Source organism: Melanerpes formicivorus, unplaced genomic scaffold (genome assembly GCF_026170545.1).
Source record: "Melanerpes formicivorus ecotype bairdi unplaced genomic scaffold, bMelFor1.0.p_v2 SCAF_90, whole genome shotgun sequence".
NCBI lineage: Eukaryota > Metazoa > Chordata > Aves > Piciformes > Picidae > Melanerpes > Melanerpes formicivorus.
Window position 1 is genome coordinate 472,883 of NW_027142442.1, and position 17,920 is coordinate 490,802.

The 17,920-nt window shown below is 49.7% G+C and overlaps 1 protein-coding gene across 1 annotated transcript; it reads right to left on the minus strand.

The window, feature by feature from the left end:
- Window positions 1-2,454: 2,454 nt before the first annotated feature.
- On the minus strand, window positions 2,455-7,561 carry FOXA1 (forkhead box A1). The gene is made up of 2 exons (XM_068165509.1): window positions 7,467-7,561; window positions 2,455-5,102 (listed from the first exon to the last, which is right to left on the minus strand). The coding sequence occupies exons 1-2, from the start codon at window positions 7,536-7,538 to the stop codon at window positions 3,840-3,842; spliced, it is 1,335 nt and encodes a 444-aa protein (XP_068021610.1). The 5' UTR covers window positions 7,539-7,561; the 3' UTR covers window positions 2,455-3,839.
- Between the last annotated feature and the right edge of the window lie 10,359 nt (window positions 7,562-17,920).

The following is a 17,920-nucleotide window of genomic DNA, read 5'->3' on the forward strand; positions in this document are numbered from 1 at the left end:
TATTTAAAAATAATTCCTTCCTATAAATGTACACCCTGCGACTGTTTGCCGATGTGGAAGTCAGGGTTGTCCATTCGCACCCAGAAAGCAACACGGGAGTCACTCGTGATTTCATTTCTCCTCCCTGATTTGGGCGGCTGGAGCTGTTTTTATTCCGTCGACTCTCCCCTTCTCCGGAAGGAAGGTGCTGTTCGCAGGTGCTCCGAGGAAGCGGCACAGGCACGGTCCTCATCCTGCCCCCCACTGCCGGGGACCGCAGAGGTGCTGGACCCCGCGTCAGAGGGGAGCCTGCTGTGCCAGGGCAAGGCCCACCGGGGCTCCGGTCCCCCGGTTCGGGAGCTGCCCCTGCCCAGGCCCCCGCTGTCCTCGACAGCCCCTTTCCCACAGGCCCGCCCTGCAAACGAGCCCGACACCCCCACCCCGCCCCGGACAGGGGACCTCCTCGCAGTCCAAACTCTGCATAAAGCTTTACAGAGATCCCCCATGGCCCTGAATTACTCCCCGTTTGTATTTAACGGCGTTAAATGAGCCGTTTTCGCTCCCTCGCACGTGGCCGGTAGGAGATAATCGCCGTTCAGGAAAACGCGAAGTTCTCCAATAAACTGCGGCGGTGACCGGAGCCCGCAGTCTGGCGGGGCCCTACTTTGCCTCCAACACAGGCAAAACCCCGACACCCACCAGCTCCTTCCCTCCTGGCAGTGGATTAGCGGTCCGGATATGAGGAGATGCTCATAAACTCCGCTCTACATATTGCGGGGTGGGAGGTGCACCCTCTTCCTTTGGAGCCTACTTCCAGTTTATTTTTTGCACTGCGGCTGGGGGCTTCTTTAGCCGCAGCAGGGCAGCTAGGAGCGGGGAAGAAAACAGGGGACCCTTCTCTCCTCTGGTGACATCCAAGGCTTACGCTGATCACAGAAAGCTACGCTTTCTGTGTCGGGGACCCGCATTTTTAACATGAACTGCATGTCTGTTATGTCAGTGGATCATTGCCCACCCTAGTCACCATTTACCTACGGGAAGAAAGGGAAGGAATATAATCTTGATGGCGAATGTATCTGTGACAGGCTCCACTCCTTATCTATGAAAGGTTGGGAGCCGCGTTGGTCCGCTTAAATCCTTTTATTACCCACGCCCCGAATATTTCCATTACACACGGGCTGTGCTCCTCAGCTGATATGTGAAACCTGCTGCCTTATCGCTGTCGGTCGATTGATATTTTCTGTGTACAAGCCCAGGGCATTAAATCAATGTTTCCACTCTGCAGTGGCATATTCTCTGTAGACTAAGCTGGGGGAGACAAGTGAAGTCCTGCTGAAAACGGGCTTCATCCTGTCTCGGTTCGCACTGAGCGCCTTTTGGCAGAAGAAGAGGGACTTTAATAGGATCCACCTGCCTGGACTTGGTGCCGAGCAACCCCGAGCTGCTCTGGGCTGCGGGGGATCAGACGCTATCTGCCGTTCAAGAGATCAGAGAGCTAAGGGACCGCAAAGGCTGGGGTCATGGGGTACCTGGCCAAAGCTGGCATCCCTGGCTCTAAGCCCCGCTCCCTCCTGCTACAGGACTCGCATGCGGAAGCCCGGGCAGGGCCCGCGTTAACTCTCCAACCTAGCGAGCGCACCCGCACAGCTCTACGCCAGAGCCAGCTCCTCCTGGCCCGGAACGCCGTGTCCGCATCGCGGCCCCGTACCGTCGGGCTGCAGGGGCCGAGCCGGACACACCTGCGAAGCCCACTGCACAGGGGGTCGCCAGTATTTTTTCCTTTTTTTTTTCCCCCTTTTTTTTTTTTTTTTTTTTCATTTTTTATTTTTTTTTTCCGCAGGGTAACACTGCTGGAGGAATTTAGTGACATTTCTGGGACTTTGGCTTGCCTTTTATTTTCTAAATCGACCCTTAAATTTAGTTTGCCGTCGCTGTCCCTAAACCATCAGGGGGGCAATTATGTGCTAATTATGTGAATTGTATAGTTCTTTTATCTGGCGGCCGTGCATGAAAGGGGCTGAACACAGTGAAATCTCTTTACGTTTAACACACATACACAACTCCCCCACCCCTTACTATGCGGCTTGCTGGGGACCAGTGCTCGCCAGCGCGGCTGCTCTTTATCACTGAGGTCGATCCAAGCCAAGGCAAGAAAGCGGGAGTTGGGCTGGGAGCTGGGCCCAGCGCTAGAGATTTCCCTCTCTCTCTCACGGTACTCTGGCACCATGAGTTAAAAGAAAAGAAAAGAAAAAAAAGGCACCCTCATATCCACATCTGCAAAACGCCAGTGGCACCGTAGCACCCCGCAAACACACCCTGCTGGCATGTCTGTCCCTTTCCTTCGCTCCGCATAAGCCTGGCCGCGCAAATCCTTCGCCTCCACTTCCACGCTTTAGCCCTGCGTTTGGGTTTCTGACACATGGCTCCGTCCTCTGTAACCCGCTCCAGAAATTTTGAAAGAAAATATCAGAAGTCTTCCATTGTTAACATTTGATTTATTTAAAGTCCTTAACTGCAAATGATCAAAAACATACCTCACGCATTAAATTTTCAGTTATCGTTTGAAATCAAAATATTTTTTTTTCAATTACAATCACATTTATAAAATTAACAAAATTTCGTAAATTCACGTGTAATTCTTCTTCTTTTTTTTTTTAACTGTAATTTAAAGCAATTTCCAGCTGTAAAGAAAGAAAAAAAAAAACATATAAACCATGCAATAAATTAAGAACATTGAGACAGCGAACAGGAATAATAATAAAACCCGTCTGGCTATGCTAACACCGTGTAAAACTGTGGAAAGTGCATTAACACTGGATGAAACAAGCTAACGATGGCAATAATTAAACGGCCACGAGAAAAAAAAAAAATGGATGTGGACTTTATTAAACAAGTTGGAAAAGCGAGGAGAGACAAAGCTCTCTTCTTTTCCTTGCGTCGGTGTAATAGTCAACGTTTCCTGGGGGAGGGGAAAATAACCTTGTTATAGATACACAGTTCTAGCTGGTACACAATGAAGACACTTAAATTAAATAAGCATGTCATCCACATGTTTGACGAGAGTTCCTGATGAACGAGAATCTTCAGTAACAGATGGGAAGGAAAAAAAAATAAAATAATCCAACTGGCTGTGACCTCTTGTAACTTTATATTACATCCCAAGACAGGTAACACTTGGAAAAAAAAAAAAATAAGGGTCGCATCTTGCACTCCAAAGCTCTAGCTGGTCCCCTCGGGAGTGCAGGATCCGGCCCGCAGCATCTGGGTATATGCGGGTTGTACTAGCCGAAGGTTTATTTTGCAAGTATCAAAAGGATGATCCGAGAAAGTAAATAGTCCTCTTGTTGCTTAGAGATTCTCTTAGTGTTTTGCTACTTCACAGCAGTATTGTCCTTCAAAGCCTTTTTAATTAAAAAAAGTCTTAAATGTCTACTCGCTTCTTCATCTCCGTATTGTTAAAGTATTGCCACATACCTGTAAACTTACATGAGATTATAGAGCACAGAAGGCGGGGAGACGAAGGGGCGGAAAGCACAAACAAGTAGTTTACAAGCTCAACAAATTTTTCTTCTTTTTAAGTAACACCCTGCAGAGGCTAAGGGGGATCTCCGGGGAGAGGGCCTGGGCAGAGGGGCCGGGAGGGGATATGTACAAGCGGGACGCGGCCGGCTTTGCAGGAGGTCGTGGTGGATCGTAACAACACACAACGCTTTGCGAGACAAATGAAAAGTAACAGTCCTTTCCACGTAGCGTGCGGAAACACCTCGGTTTGTCGCAGGAAAAGGGGAGAGAGAAGCCAGGAAAGGGGAGTCGGGAGTAGAGGGAGAAAGGGTTTGCCCCCTGCGGCGGGGGGTGCAGAGCTAGGAGGTGTTTAGCACGGGTCTGGAATACACACCTTGGTAGTAGGAGGGCTCTAGGGCCGAGGGCTCGATGCTGCTCCGGCCTGCCATGGAGGTGCTGCCCAGAGGCAGCCCGCCGGGTATGCTGGCCCCGTAGGAGGAATATTGCAGCGCCTGCTCATAGGCTTTGAAGTCCAGCTTGTGCTGCTGCTCCGAGGAGGACATGAGGTTATTGATGGAAAAAGGATGGTTGAAGGAGTAGTGGGGATCGCCCTTGAGGTGGAGCTGGGGTTCGTGGGCTAAGGAGTGAGGGGGGTGCGGGACAGAGGCCAAGGCGGGGACGGAGGTGATCGTGGAGGAGGGGGCCGAGGCCGAGGTCTTTAGCTCGGTGCTCGATCCATTGTGGTCCATAGATGGGGGGCTGGCGGATGGGTTGGAGCTGGAGAGGGATGTGGCCGTGTCCAGCTGCGCGGGTTTATTGTGGCCTCTGTGCAGGGGAGAGTTGGAGCTGGAACTGGAGGCCCCAGCCTGATCTTTCCTGCCCTCCTGAGGGGCTTTGCTGTTCGCCGGTTTCTCGCATTTGAAGCGCTTTTGCCGGCGGAGGTAGCAGCCGTTTTCGAACATGTTGCCGGAGTCGGGATGCAGGGTCCAGTAGGAGCCCTTGCCGGGCTTGTCGGGGGACCGGGCCACCTTGACAAAGCAGTCGTTGAAGGAGAGCGAGTGGCGAATGCTGTTCTGCCAGCGCTGCTGGTTCTGCCGGTAGTAGGGGAAAAGGTCCATGATCCACTGGTAGATCTCGCTCAGCGTTAGCATCTTGCTGGGCGCCTGCTGGATGGCCATGGTGATGAGGGAGATGTAGGAGTAGGGCGGCTTGGCGTGGGGGTAGCTCCGTTTGAACGTCTTGGCGTCTCGCGTCCTACCGAGGTTGGACTGGGTGTAGGCCATTGGGCTCATGCAGGGGTTCATGCCGCCATAGGGGCTCAGCCCGTTCATGGGGGCCGGCTGGGCAGACATGGCGTTGATGCCGCCGGGGCTCAGCGCCGTGCCCATGGCGGCCACGCCGGCTGGCATGCCGTTCACTGGCCCCGCCGAGCCTGCCGACATGCTGGCCACGGCTCCAGGGCTCAGCCCGGCCCCCAGCCCCGTGTTGGCGTAGGACATGTTGAAGGAGTTGGAGGTCATGTTGCCGCTCGTCGTCATGGTGTTCATGGTCATGTAGGTGTTCATGGTGTTCATGGAGCCGAGCCCCGAGTTCATGTTGCTCACGGGCACCGAGGAATAGGCCTAGGGCAGCGAGACCAAGAGAGGAGGTTAGGGGGTCGAGAGGGGTGGACAGGACCCCAGCGCGCCCGGATTCTACTGTCCTGCCCGCCCTGCCTAGCCAGCCTTGCAAGCGTCCTGCTGCCCCGGCACCGGGGAGAGCTCTTTCCAAAAGCCGCACGGAAAGGCCGCTGGAGAGATGAAGAGGTCTAATTCATATTTATACCTGTTCACACATTGACACAGAGCAGGGGGTGCTCGGTTCTGACGCGCTGCCGTTTTACCGGCGTGTCGCGGCTTGCGAGGGTTACAGAAGGATCGCCGGCGCGCACGGACCGACGGCCTTCCCGAAGCAGCAGAGCACCCCCGCGGAGCCGAGCTGCCGGCTTTATCTGCCTCGGGAGGAGGCTTTCTTCCGGAGCATTTCCAGAGTTTTGATGGTTTTGTGTCCCGTCTCGCTAGCTAAATATTTAAACTCACGAGGTTACTGAAATTGAGTGGTGTATACTGTCTGCGACAAGGAGAAACTCAACTGCCTGCAACTTCTTACAACAATCTCATGCACGTCTCCCACTCTGCACAGATTTAAATTTATATTCTTGCACGAGTTTGGGGGTTTTGGGGATGTGTATTTTATCTTCTGAAGGCGTCACCCCTTTGTCTCATTTTCTATTAAGTCGCTCTTTAAAGTTTTTAAAAAAGGACCCACAACCTAAAGCAACTTTCCCGTAGTATGAAGAGCCTGAACTTCACCTGCCTGACGTGCAAACGTTGTAGCACCCTACCACGTAACACAACTCTTAAAAAAGGCAGAAGCGGAGAGTCAGAAATTGTGCTTTCCAGTACCGCATCTGATTTAATAGAAGGGAGAAAGATGCTCCCTGTTCACCTCGAATAAAAGGCAGTAATGTTAGGAAAAGAAGGTTTAGCAGACGGTTAAATGTGTACAATTCATTACTGTTCACTACGAATGTGTTTTTGATTTAGAGGATCATATTAATTATTTGAGATGGTAGAACGCAGATGTTTTTTTAAAATTCAAATTAAATAGGAGGGGGAAATATTAAGACTACAAAATAGCAAAAGCGAAGGTAGCTTAACTTTATGTTTGTGGATGAGGAGTATGGCGAAGATAAATAAGTCTGGAAACTGCGCATAATTAGGATGACCCTTATTTGCCCTTAGCCGTCTCTCCTCTGATAAATAAGATGCCAGTAGCGTGACACGTATCTGCCTGTGCCCGCGTGGCCCTATGGGTGCTGTGTGCCAGCTTCAGGGTGCACGAATGAGGCGTGGGGACTGTTGGAGCCGTGTGTCCGGGTGTGCTGATGCAATGCCCGGGTGAGCACACCTAGGTGCCTGCCTCGCTGCCACACTTCCTCAAAACGGCTCTTTCCCCGGCGGGAATCCGAGGGGCTCCTGGCGGGGCTGTTAGGAGTCAGCTTCTCCCAGGGACCCTCCCGCAGAGCCGCACCAGCACGATGTGCACCCCGGACCCTTGCAGGGCCGAGGAGCACCGCGGGGAGGGCTCCGGCCGCTTCCGTGGCCCACTCCTCTGCCGTAGTTGTTGGCGCTTGGGCCGGTTCTCCCCCTTCTTTGCCACCGTGTTGCCAAACAGGCGTGAGGAGCGGAAGCGCCTCCCGAGGTGCCGCGGGCCAGGCCGGGATGGAGGGGCTGGGGCGGCGGGGCTGGATGGCGGGGCCAGGGCCGGGGCGGCGGGGCCGGGCCCCCCTTCTGGTCAGGCTCCCAAGGTGGCTCTCGGCAGCGCCGCCCGCCGGCCCGCGGCAGTGCCGCACGCCGCCGGTGGCCCCTCTTGCAAAGTAAGAACAAATGACCATTTCCCCCCGCTTATTTATTTTGTCCTGACTTTAACAGGTGAGGGCCCCGCGACAGAGAGCAGAATCGCTGGTGGCCCCGACGAGCAGCCCGGAGAAGGCTCTACCCCTGCCCCGGGATACGCTTGCGGCCGGCTGACTGTGCCTCTACCATCTGCTGGGAAAGAGCCGGGGGCCCGCAGCGCGGCGAATCGTCTGCCCCGAGCCAGGAGTTTACGGGGCGCTTTTGTGCGCGCCGCAAGCGGAGATTATACCTTCTAGATGAGATCAACGGCTACCCCCGGCCCCCCAAGCAGGCCCGCAGCCGCCCCGGGTCTCCCTCAAACACCTCCCGGGGCTCTCGGAAGCTGTGTTTTCCTCGGGGAAGCCTGGCCAGCTTCAGCGCCGGAGGGAGGGGGGAGGCACGTTTGCGCTTCCAGGAACAGGAGTGCAAACCGATTCCTCCGATTGCTGCCCCCCTCCAGACCCCCAGCCCTCCCCTCGTTCCCCCTCCCTCCTCCCCCCTTCCCCTTGCAGAGGGGCAGCAGCGGGATTTACCCTGGGATTTACTCACCTCCTGAGTGTCAGCGTAGTAGCTGTTCCAGTCGCTGGTTTCATGCCCTTCCATTTTCACAGTCCCTAACATTATGGAGCTAACCTGCCCGGTGTAACCATCCAGCCCTCCTGCAAGCGAGCGACAGGCAGCAGGAAAAAAGCCCGAAAGCCCGACCTAGCAGGAAGCCAGCTTTCGGGAGGGGCGGGGGGTGCTGAATTCTCTATAACCAGCCAAAAACGAGGCAGGGAGCGGTGTGGGGCGAGACAGTTGAGAAAGTGAGGAAGTGCCGGCTGGGATGTGAGTGGAGTTGAGCTGATGTGGATCTTACGTCGCAGAAGTACCCACCTCCTCCTCCTCCTCTCCCCATTTGTCCGTCGCACAAAGGCGTTCGCACCTACAAAGCCGGAGATGCACCTGCAAACAAGGCAGTTCCCCTCGCCTGTAACTCCCCCCGGGGCGGCACTTTATTTGCAAAGCGGCGTAATTGGTTTAAGCTTGTGGGGAAAGGAGAAACAGAGGTGGGAGAGGGGGAGAGAGTAGGAAAAGAGGGGGGAAAAGACACCCACCCTTTCAGATGGACAAATACTGTGTGGGATCGGTGGAAATTAAATGAGGTAGATACAGGCAGGGCAGACCCCTCCCCCTGCTTGAAGAGAATGCAAAAGGCCATCCAGCCTTAAACCCCTGAGATTAGGAGCAATATTTACTAAAGTCCAGTAGATGCTACTTTAACTTGATGGCTGAGACGTGCCTCAAAGTCTCAAGTCCTGCAGTCCACAAGCTCCCCCTCCGCTTCCGCCCCTCGATTCAAGGCTGGTTACGGAACAGGTACCTCCGTGGCTCCCCCCGCTTCCAGTGCCCTCAGGGTGGGGGACTAGACGGCACTCAGTGCTACGAGCCGGAGGGCTCGGCTCCGCGCTCCCCAAAGCCCTCCGACGCCCCCCTCTCTCCAAAAGGGGCTGCCGTCCTATGTAGATGGTGATGGTGATATTTCTTTTTTGGTGCCTTATGCTAAGAAACCATGTGAGTCACAGCGCTGAGACATAACACTACAGGCACCCAATAAATGCGGACAGAGCTTGAATGCGGATCCACCGATATTAACCTCCACTTGGCAAACATCAGGTGAGTCACTGGAACCAATTTATATCTTTACCGTGGAAAGCCTCCAGCCCAGAAGGCTCATTTGGAAGCTTTCTCTGCTGCCAAGCAGCCAAAAGCAGCAATAGTAAGTAGCGGCCGTCTCATTACCAACTTCTTGCTCGTTATCCTTATTTCTCGCAAAGAACAGGGAAGGAGGAGTCTGCACAGGCTGGTAAAAGGTAAAAAAAAGACAATGTCGATGAAACAAATTGACACTGGACAACGTTCTTTATTATTATGAAGGGAATCTCCCAGTCTGCAGATGCGTCGAGCATTTTCTCTTTCTGTTGCTGCCCTGTCTGGCTCTTCGTGCTTATGTCAAGACCATATTTTTTTTTCCTCTTTTTTTTATACGTTTCTCTGTCCCATAAGTTTGTTCCTATCTAGCTACTAGAACTGTTATCACCTGATAATTAAAAGCAGACGAAATAAGCCATCCACCATCTACCTACTGATCAAACCAACAGACACCTCCAAACGAAACCAAATTTCCTGGCAATGGGAATTTGAAGGGGAAATAAAGTTTCCTGGGATTTTGGAAAAAGGCTTGCATGTTGTACTATACAAAATGAAACACACATCTGGGTCTGAATTTCTGCCTGGCATTTTTACCGTCCAGCAGGATCACAGTTGCTTTCACACTGATTTGTCCTCGAGTGATCTGCAAAAACGTCACCCTCACAAACACTGTTTTAAAGTTTCTTGTATGGAGACTCAGGATTTAAATGACGGGATACAGTAATATCTCTGCCTCGACAAATATGTTTTAACTTGCCCTCTAAATACGTTTTCTGTTATTCCTTTCTTTGTTCTTTCCCTCCTCATCCTTCTTTCCTTAAATCTGGCAACAGAATTAAGTCAAATCCTCGAAACAAACAAAACTCTGGAATCAGCAGATGAGAACAAGGGATGAAAATGTGTCTTGAAGGAAATAAAATAGATAAAAGCACTGGATTTAAACCCTACTTTCTCAAATGGTCAAACTACACCCGTGGAAACTGGAACAAAACCCAGTGGAAAATCTAAGAGATATTAAAATTGCGATGTTTATGTATGCACCTCCCTCTGTCACTAGTGGAAATTATCTATACGGCTGAAAATAGAGATCTTTCGGTGATGACTTGTTCATTCCAGTACCTGAGGTCTGTGAGGTTCGACCCCCCCCCCACCCCCTTTCTCTCCTCCTCCCCTTCAAAGTACAGCTGCAGCAAGGCTGGGAGAGGTGCAGCGGCCTCAGCGACCCCGCTGGTGGCACCTCCCTCGACCTCGGGGCGGTGCTTCTCTGCTTGCCAGATCCCAGCCCTGCTGGAGCAACACCCGCCGGTGCGCCGGGCAGCTCACCGTAGGGCTCACTCCTTATGTGGATTAAAGAGCAGGCACGAAGCAGGCCACGCTCCTCGAAAGCCGCTACAAACCGCCGAGGCATTCCGCCGAGAGAAGCGGACGTGGCTTTCGGTAAAACAGCTCTGAGTGAGCCGGCCCCTCGGGACTCCCCCACCGGGATGCCCGCCGGCCGCGCCGGGCCGGGGGTTGCGCAAAGTCGCAGCGCCTCCTGTTGTCCAGCTGCGGCTCGGGCGCAGCTCCCTCTTTCTAAGGCTTCTCCCAGAGGTGAGATCACAGGCGGGCTCCTGTCAGTAATCTCAGAGAGCCTTTCGACTTGGTGTACAAATCATTAAGCCCGTGGCAGAGTCAGCTGCTGCTGGAAATTCCCCTCGGCCCAGGTTGCTGTGTCGGAGAGAAACCTTTATTGTGTGAAGGCCCAGGAAAAAGAGAATGTTTCGGTGGTTGACCTTGTCTTGCACTTGAGCCTCTGCGAAATCCTACGTGGGATGCTCCGAGATTCCTGTTCAGTTTGTCCGTACCCTTTGCAGCAGGTTTACCCGGAAGGTCCTTCGTAGGATGAAAGACGCGTGATAGCAGCCAGGAGCTCTCCGGATGCGCTGAGCTGCTCATGCATTTTCTAGGCTTTAGGACAGTAGCCCTGACTCCGTTTTTCCCCAGCTCTGGTTAGAGTAGCCACAGTTTCTGATCAAGCTGTACACTGGCCTTTCACCACCACACCCCTCCCCCCAAGGGGAGCTGTTTGTGCAGCCTGGATAAAAGCACAGGGTGAGGTCATCTGTATTTTCCCCTTCTAAGCAGTATCAGGGTCTCTGCTCCTGGCTCCACCGCTGTAAGCTTCCAAGGAGGCAAACATAACTGACCTGAAAGAGGAAAGTGTGTGTGTGTGATTTGGCTGTGTGAAGCGAGGGGAGGACGTCCATGGGAGCCCGTGTTACCAGTTCTGGCACAGAGAGCTGAGCCCCACAAAGCCACTGAGCAAGTGGCCCGTTTTTACGAAACGTATCACTTCGGGGGCTTGGCTTCCAGGCCTGGCCAAAGGATCTCACCCTTGGGAAAGGTCCTTCTACCTCACCGCGGGCACCGGCGCGGTGCTGCCCAGGCGAGAGCCGCCTCATCCCGGGAGCCCGCCTGCGCACCTTGCCCAGCACCGCTCGGGAGCGCCGCCCGCAGGTACTGTCCCACGAGTGGGACGCACCACCGTGGGAGTCAGCAGACTCTCTAATTGTAGCTGTGGAACACTGTTTCAGTTCGCTCCAGCCTAAGAGCTAATTTTTCCCGGGCAGAGGCAGCTCCTGCCGGCTATACCTTCGGTTTAACTTGTAGAGTCTTACTTCATTTTACCCAGCCGCCATCGTCTCCGGTCCGGGAATCTGTCGGCATTGCTTGTGGGAGGCAGATACCTAGCCTGGGGAGGAGCTGCGACATTGTCTACACATCAGGATGCTTTCCCTGCTTCTCACCGCGTAGCTTGCTTTTCTTTTCTCCGGATCTGCCTCCTGCAGAGGGTTCCTAGTACCCGGCTTCCAGGCGGGCTCAACCCTGGTCAACGAGTCGCCTCAAACGCCGTGGGACCCTCCATCCTCTCCCTGTCCTTACTCATCCACCCCTCCTGACGGTGGGAAATCCCCCTTCCTATTTGTTTCCAATCCAAAATCCTCCCTCACCCAATGGGCAAACAGTAATTGAGTAGGAACATGCCGCTGCCCGGGCCAGGGTCCTTTGGACCATGTGGGAGCCCGGACGGCCCCGGGGCTCCCGCGAACAGGGGTCAGTGAAGGCCAGGAGCACTCCCAACTCAACAAGGAGCCTATCGGGGCTCCTGCGGAGCCGGCGGGGTTTCCCTCCCGCCTCCCACACAGAGCTTCCGTGGCTCTGTGCTCCTGCCGATGAGTCCTCTGTGAGAATAGCCGGCAGAGCTTCCCGCTTTCAGCAGCATCCCTCGGCGAAGCTGCCGCTCCCGCGCTGCCGGTCCCTAGCGTTCACTAGCCGGTGCGATGCGGTAAGACGGCGTTTACCTTCCTCTTAGCTGGAGAGCAGCACCAGGGCAGGTGAAGGCACTGCATGGGGTCAGCACTTGCTTTGGAGCTTTTGCTGCATGACCTTTTCTAATTTCCGTCCTTGGCGACCAAAAGACCCCAGGTAGGACCCCGACCGACCCGAGGTAGGAGAGGGACACCAACTTTTCTTTTATTTTGCACCTCTTCCTCCCCTGGACTGTGGTCTGGATCTTCCTGGGGGGACCAGACGCGCCCTGCTGCTGCTCTGTCCTCGGCAGGGAGGGCTGGAGGACGTACCCGCCACAGCCCGGTGCCTGCCTTTCTGCTATCTGCTTTTCCGAATCAGTTTTCTCCCTTTTCAGCCGCTGCCGGGTGCAAAAGGCTGCGGAGCGGCCGGACCCCTGGGCAGTGCCGTCCGGCTTCCGGCCGCAGCACGGAGATAGCTGCCCCTCCGGGGGCTCGGACCTGTCGGGGCCGCGCCGTCGGGCACCGACAGCTCTCCGGGGTCACACTCAGGCTGCCACCAACGCTCATGGACGCTGTGCCAGGCGCCAGAGACGTGGTGTAGCGTATTGCAGTAGCAGCTTTCTGTTGCTAGGTCCTATTTTATGTCATTATTTTATTTTATTTTATTTTATTTTATTTTATTTTATTGGTTTGGTTTGGTTTGGTTTGGTTTGGTTTATTTTTCTATAATTTCATTGCAATTCATTAGCTTGCATTGCATTTCATTCTTCTAGGCATCATTCAGCATGACACTCTTACACAAAATAATACCTCCCCCTCGAAAATATTAATGCATCAGATCAGTGGAAGGAGAATGATGCACAAATATGGAAAAGAAAAATGGGAAATAGGTTAATATCTGATGGTTGAAGAGATTAGCCTAAAGAAGCCTCTGTTTTCTTGTTTATTTTTTATTTAGTGTAACATAATAGTTCTTAACTAGTTCAATCATGATCCACTGCATACAATCACTTTATTTTTGCTAGTGGGGCTAGGTGCACATATGCTGTTTGCAGAGCCCTGCTTGGCAGGATGCCTGAACTGTGGTGTGTGATTGGCCAAGTGTGTTTTACTTACTTTGTGTAAAAATAAATGCATTTGGTATTTCTTATCACGCCCAAGAACAGCTGTATAGGCATTTATTTAAATTACCTTGTGTTTTATTTATATTATGATTTACTGAAACGTAAGTGAAGATGCTGTGGTTGTTTATTTCAATCAGTCTGCCAATTGTTAGGTTGTTACTCAGTATCTTTTTGCAAGTTCTGTGTGGCTTGCTTTGTTTTATTGTGTAGTATGCAGTAATATGACATGGCAGAAGCAGCACCAGAGAAGGGAATTCAGTTATGCACACCAATGGCACCCGCTTTGCAGACTCTTACCCAAATTGCAAAACCCGTATTTCAGGACATATTCAGGATTTTTTCCAATACAGACATAATGAAGCATGAAAACAAACTGAAAGAGTGAGTGCAATTAATCTACATGAATATGTACAAGAAACAAAGCTTGGTAGGAGAGATATTTTTTCCATGAACCCTAAAATTATTTCTTTGTTATAATTGCCCAAGTGAGGCATGGAGTAAAGTCTGCCATTCCACACCCTTCACTCCCACCCCAATGATATCTGCTGGTTGAATAGAAAGTATTTCCACTCTCCATGAGTCTTGCTTCTCCAAAGCATGAAGGGAGTTCTGTGTGAGAACATCTGTTTTACTCATGTAAACCAAATATTGCTGTACTGGACAAAAGATGAAAAGCTGAGCAACTGTTTGTAATATTCATGCCAATATAATACTCTGGTTCCTCTGTAAATTGACCTTTGTATGAGGAAGATGGACTTAGTTTGATGAGTTGGATTATGAGTGATGGATAGCGGAGGAATGCTACCCCTCTTTCACTACATAGCACCATATTTTCAAACTGCTTGCTCTATGCTCTTTTACCTGTGAAGAATTATTCATTTCATTGTCTTTCTCTCCACAGCAGCTCTATGGAAAAACACTGGGGAAGACCAATACCCATCATCAATGGCTTTTGTGTGTGGCCTCAGCTCTGAAGAATCAAATACACAAAATCAAGGCTATCTTATTTGAAGTCTTCCCCAGGGAGCAGTTCCACAGCTTTTCCCAGCATGCAGTTCCTAGAGCATAAATTTATTCAAGTTGTATTAACAGCACATTTTCTTGAGTTGTATTAACGTGGACACCCAGCAATTGTGGGAGGTGTGGCAGCATGATCACTCATATGAAGGAACACTTTGGCCATTTACTCCATCAGAGGACGCACATTAACCTATGCATATCACAAATTATGTTTGCCTTGGAAAAGGATGCCTGGAGGCCTTATGTAGCATGTCCTGCAGTTTTACATTAAAATGTGAGAGTATGAGTAGCAGTGATAACATCCTAAGCAAGATCCATAAAACAGCATAGTCAGCTAGCATCTATGGTAAAGTAGAGGAAGTTCTGGATTTGGTAACATTTTAGGACTCCTCAGGGGCAGCTATGGAGAGTGGTTGATCCTCCCTGCAGCTGGCCTAAACTTCTACTACTGTTTCAAGCACTTCAAGGGCGAATCTCCCCACTGAGTAGATTAGATTAGATTAGATTAGATTAGAATAGAATAGAATAGAATAGAATAGAATAGAATAGAATAGAATAGAGTTGAATTGAATTGAATTGAATTGAATTGAATTGAATTGAATTGAATTGAATTGAATTGAATTGAATTGAATTAACCAGGTTGGAAAAGACCTTCGAGATCATCAAGTCCAACCTATCACCCAACACCATCTAATCAACTAAACCATGGCACCAAGTGCCTCATCCAGTCTCTTCTTAAACACTTCCAGTGATGGTGACTCCACCACCTTCCTGGGCAGCTCATTTCAATGGCCAATCACTCTTTCTATGAAGAATTTCTTCCTAACATCCAGACTAAACCTCCTCTGGTGCAGCTTGATTTATTCCTTCTCCACCCCTCCCCATTCAACAAGGCAGCTGCCAAAGTATTTCTGCAGTGCATGTGGTTTCAGGTTTACTCCTTTTTAGGTGGGATGATTTGGAGGGAATCCAACACCTGACATTTCCTTCAGTTCCTGCAAAAGAGAGAGATCTTCTCTTCCATCCCAACAATTTCATAGGTGGATCATATGGCTTTCATATTACTCACTGAACAAACAATCCTTTCCCCCTTTTCAGGATCAACATCAAGAATCACAATCCATACTGAGCCAGAAATACTCTAAATCCTATTTTAACATTACTCTTAGAGCTAATTGGAACTTCAACCTCTGTAGACATCCATCCTCACTCTTTGCAGGGCATTTCCTTTTGCTGAAGAGACTGATTAGATGTGAAGATTTTCCCTGTGATTAAATGAGGTTTCTATGTCCCCTAACACCGAGTCTTCGGCCGTGAAACCTACGAGGTCTACAGACACACACATATATAACTACATCTATATACCCACAGTCATGCTGTTGTCCTAAGAGAACAGAAAAGCTGGACTGGAATAGCCGAGTGGAAAATCTGCTGTATTAACTGCAAGACAGCAGAGAGCAGAGATAATATGATCAAATTTTAAAACTAAAGCAGGTAAAGGGCTGAGCTGAGCAAAGACTTTAGCAGGTGTTTAACTGTAATTTCTCCGTTTATTGCTTACAGCGTTCTTCAAAGCCAAGGTCTCTGACCTTGTGCCTATAATAAAGGCTATGTGGTGATGGGCTTCTGAAAGGAACTCCTGTAATTTCTCTTGGGCTGTGTAACACAATGACATGTATCTAGCTATATTACAGCCATGTCATACTGAAACCCAAATCTGGGATTCATGGTCACTTCAACTGACCAAACGATCGCCTCGTGATGATTATCAATCTGGTTTTAAAGAAAGAAAACCAACCCTCTATCTTTTGTTCCAATTCTAACATTTATTTTTATTTTGAGTTGTAAAGGAAAGGCCATTATTTAAACAATGTGTTTCAAACAGGAGAGCTTAAAAAAAGAGTAATAAATAAAATCCAAAGCCCAAAAATGACTGAAGGAAAAAAAAGTTAACTATTTCTGCTGGCATGGTACTGGCAAATACAGATATCTCACAATCAAAATAGAGATTAGTAGAGCTGGGTGTGCATATTTGTTATGGATCAAAGATAGGATATAGTGATTAGAAGAATGACAATGCTTTGAACACTCACAAAGGGATTTAGTGTGTGATTTATAACACTAATTCCACAAAACCTTTCTATGGCTGCTTCCTGCACAAGGGATTCAATATGGATTGATCATTGAAAAAAAGAAAGAAGTATTTCCTTCATCTCAGCTGGATCAAACCCTTGCAACTAACCAAAAAGCCTTTCAGTATTGACACTTTCTGATCTAAGAGATTATTTTGCTCCCCCCCCCCGTCTACCTGTTTACTCTGTTCTGCTACAGATTCTCATCCTCAATAGTGTAACTGTCAGGGAAGTTTGTGTGCTACATCCCTAGTGCCCATACTTCATAGTTCAGTATTTTAGCTTACAATTAATTGACCTTCTCTGAGTATTTATGGCCATTAGATATATAGATGATATAGATATAGATGATATAGATATAGATGATATAGATATAGATAGATATATAGATATAGATATAGCTATAGCTATAGATTTAGATAGATATAGCTATAGCTATAGCTATAGCTATAGATATAGACAGACATGGCAGAAATATTAAAATAAATACAGACTTAGTTATGAATCTGCCACTGGTTCTACCAGGGCACATTGGAAAGTCATTCATAACTCTCTTTGTTCTAGATCCTGGTCTCTAAAATGGGATAATGCTACTTGGGCCTCATGGTGAACCTGTGTTTGCAAATATGCTGTTACCCTTGCTGGAACTATTGTGAATAGTTTTGAGCAAGAGTACTGCCATTTTGAGGCAGACTATGCTAGTGTTTTCCCTGTAGCACACCAAAAGGGAGTCAGAAGCATCCTCCAGCAGGCCTACGGGGGCTATGAACAATTTCATGTGAAGAGTTTCATAAGCAGCTGGAAAAGAATACCAAGGTGAGGCATAGGGTCTACGCTCTTAGCTTCCTATTGGAAGCACCATCAACTCCTCCTGATGTGCTTCAGTTTCCTCCCGCAGCCTGTGGGGTGTTATGTGTATCTCAGTCTCATTTAAGCATGCGCTTGGATCATGGCAAGGATGTGTACTGTGGCTGGAACCTTTACCTGTTGTGTGAACTCAGTAGCTGATGAGAAAAGAAAAGAAACTGGATTTTCCACTTCAACAAACTGAACAATTTTTTAATGTTCACTTTTCTTTCTGAAAAGAAAAGACCCTTCCTTGCAACATCAATCGGCTAATAACTTAGGTGATATGATTTATGTGATGTTAGAAAGCTTGGTGATCTGGTGAGGCCCATTAAAAAATATATATAATGTGCCCCCAGGAACTGAAGTTGCACATTGCTTTCCAAATCTCGTAGCGATTCATCTACTGATTACATTTTGAACTTTGCAAGCTACACAGAGCTTAACTTGTTTACCTGCAAACTTAATGATAAAACCCCCACCTTCAGCCTTCAAGCATCAGTGTGATTATTAAGAGAGAGGGGCACATACTAATAATACTTGGGGAAAGGGCAAAAAGCTTTACCTGTTTTCCTGTGTATCAGAGACAAGAATCCCTGCAGCTGTTATCTCTGGAGCTCAAGCTGAGGATCTAGAGGCTATATTGGCAGCACTTAGTCCTGGAATGACTGCTAAGCAATGTCTGTGGCTTAGTAGGGTAGGAATAGAGCATCTGGGATTTAACCTGACACGAGCCCCACTTGGGTGCTTACTCCCTTCGCTTACAAGACCTAGAATCTAAATGCTGTAGCCCAGGAAAACATTATGAACAAAGGCTGACATGTTTCTTGCAAGCTAACTACATTCTCTAGCAGCCAGCCTTCGGTCTACTGCAAGCAGAATTGACAGACAGACAGGTG

Excerpts from the sequence above, each read along its gene's own strand:
- FOXA1 (XM_068165509.1), bottom strand. The coding sequence starts at position 7,538 with ATGTTAGGGACTGTGAAAATGGAAGGGCATGAAACCAGCGACTGGAAC. Across the intron at positions 5,103-7,466 it reads ACTACGCTGACACTCAGGAG|GCCTATTCCTCGGTGCCCGT; the intron begins GTGAGTAAATCC and ends TCGCTGCCCTAG.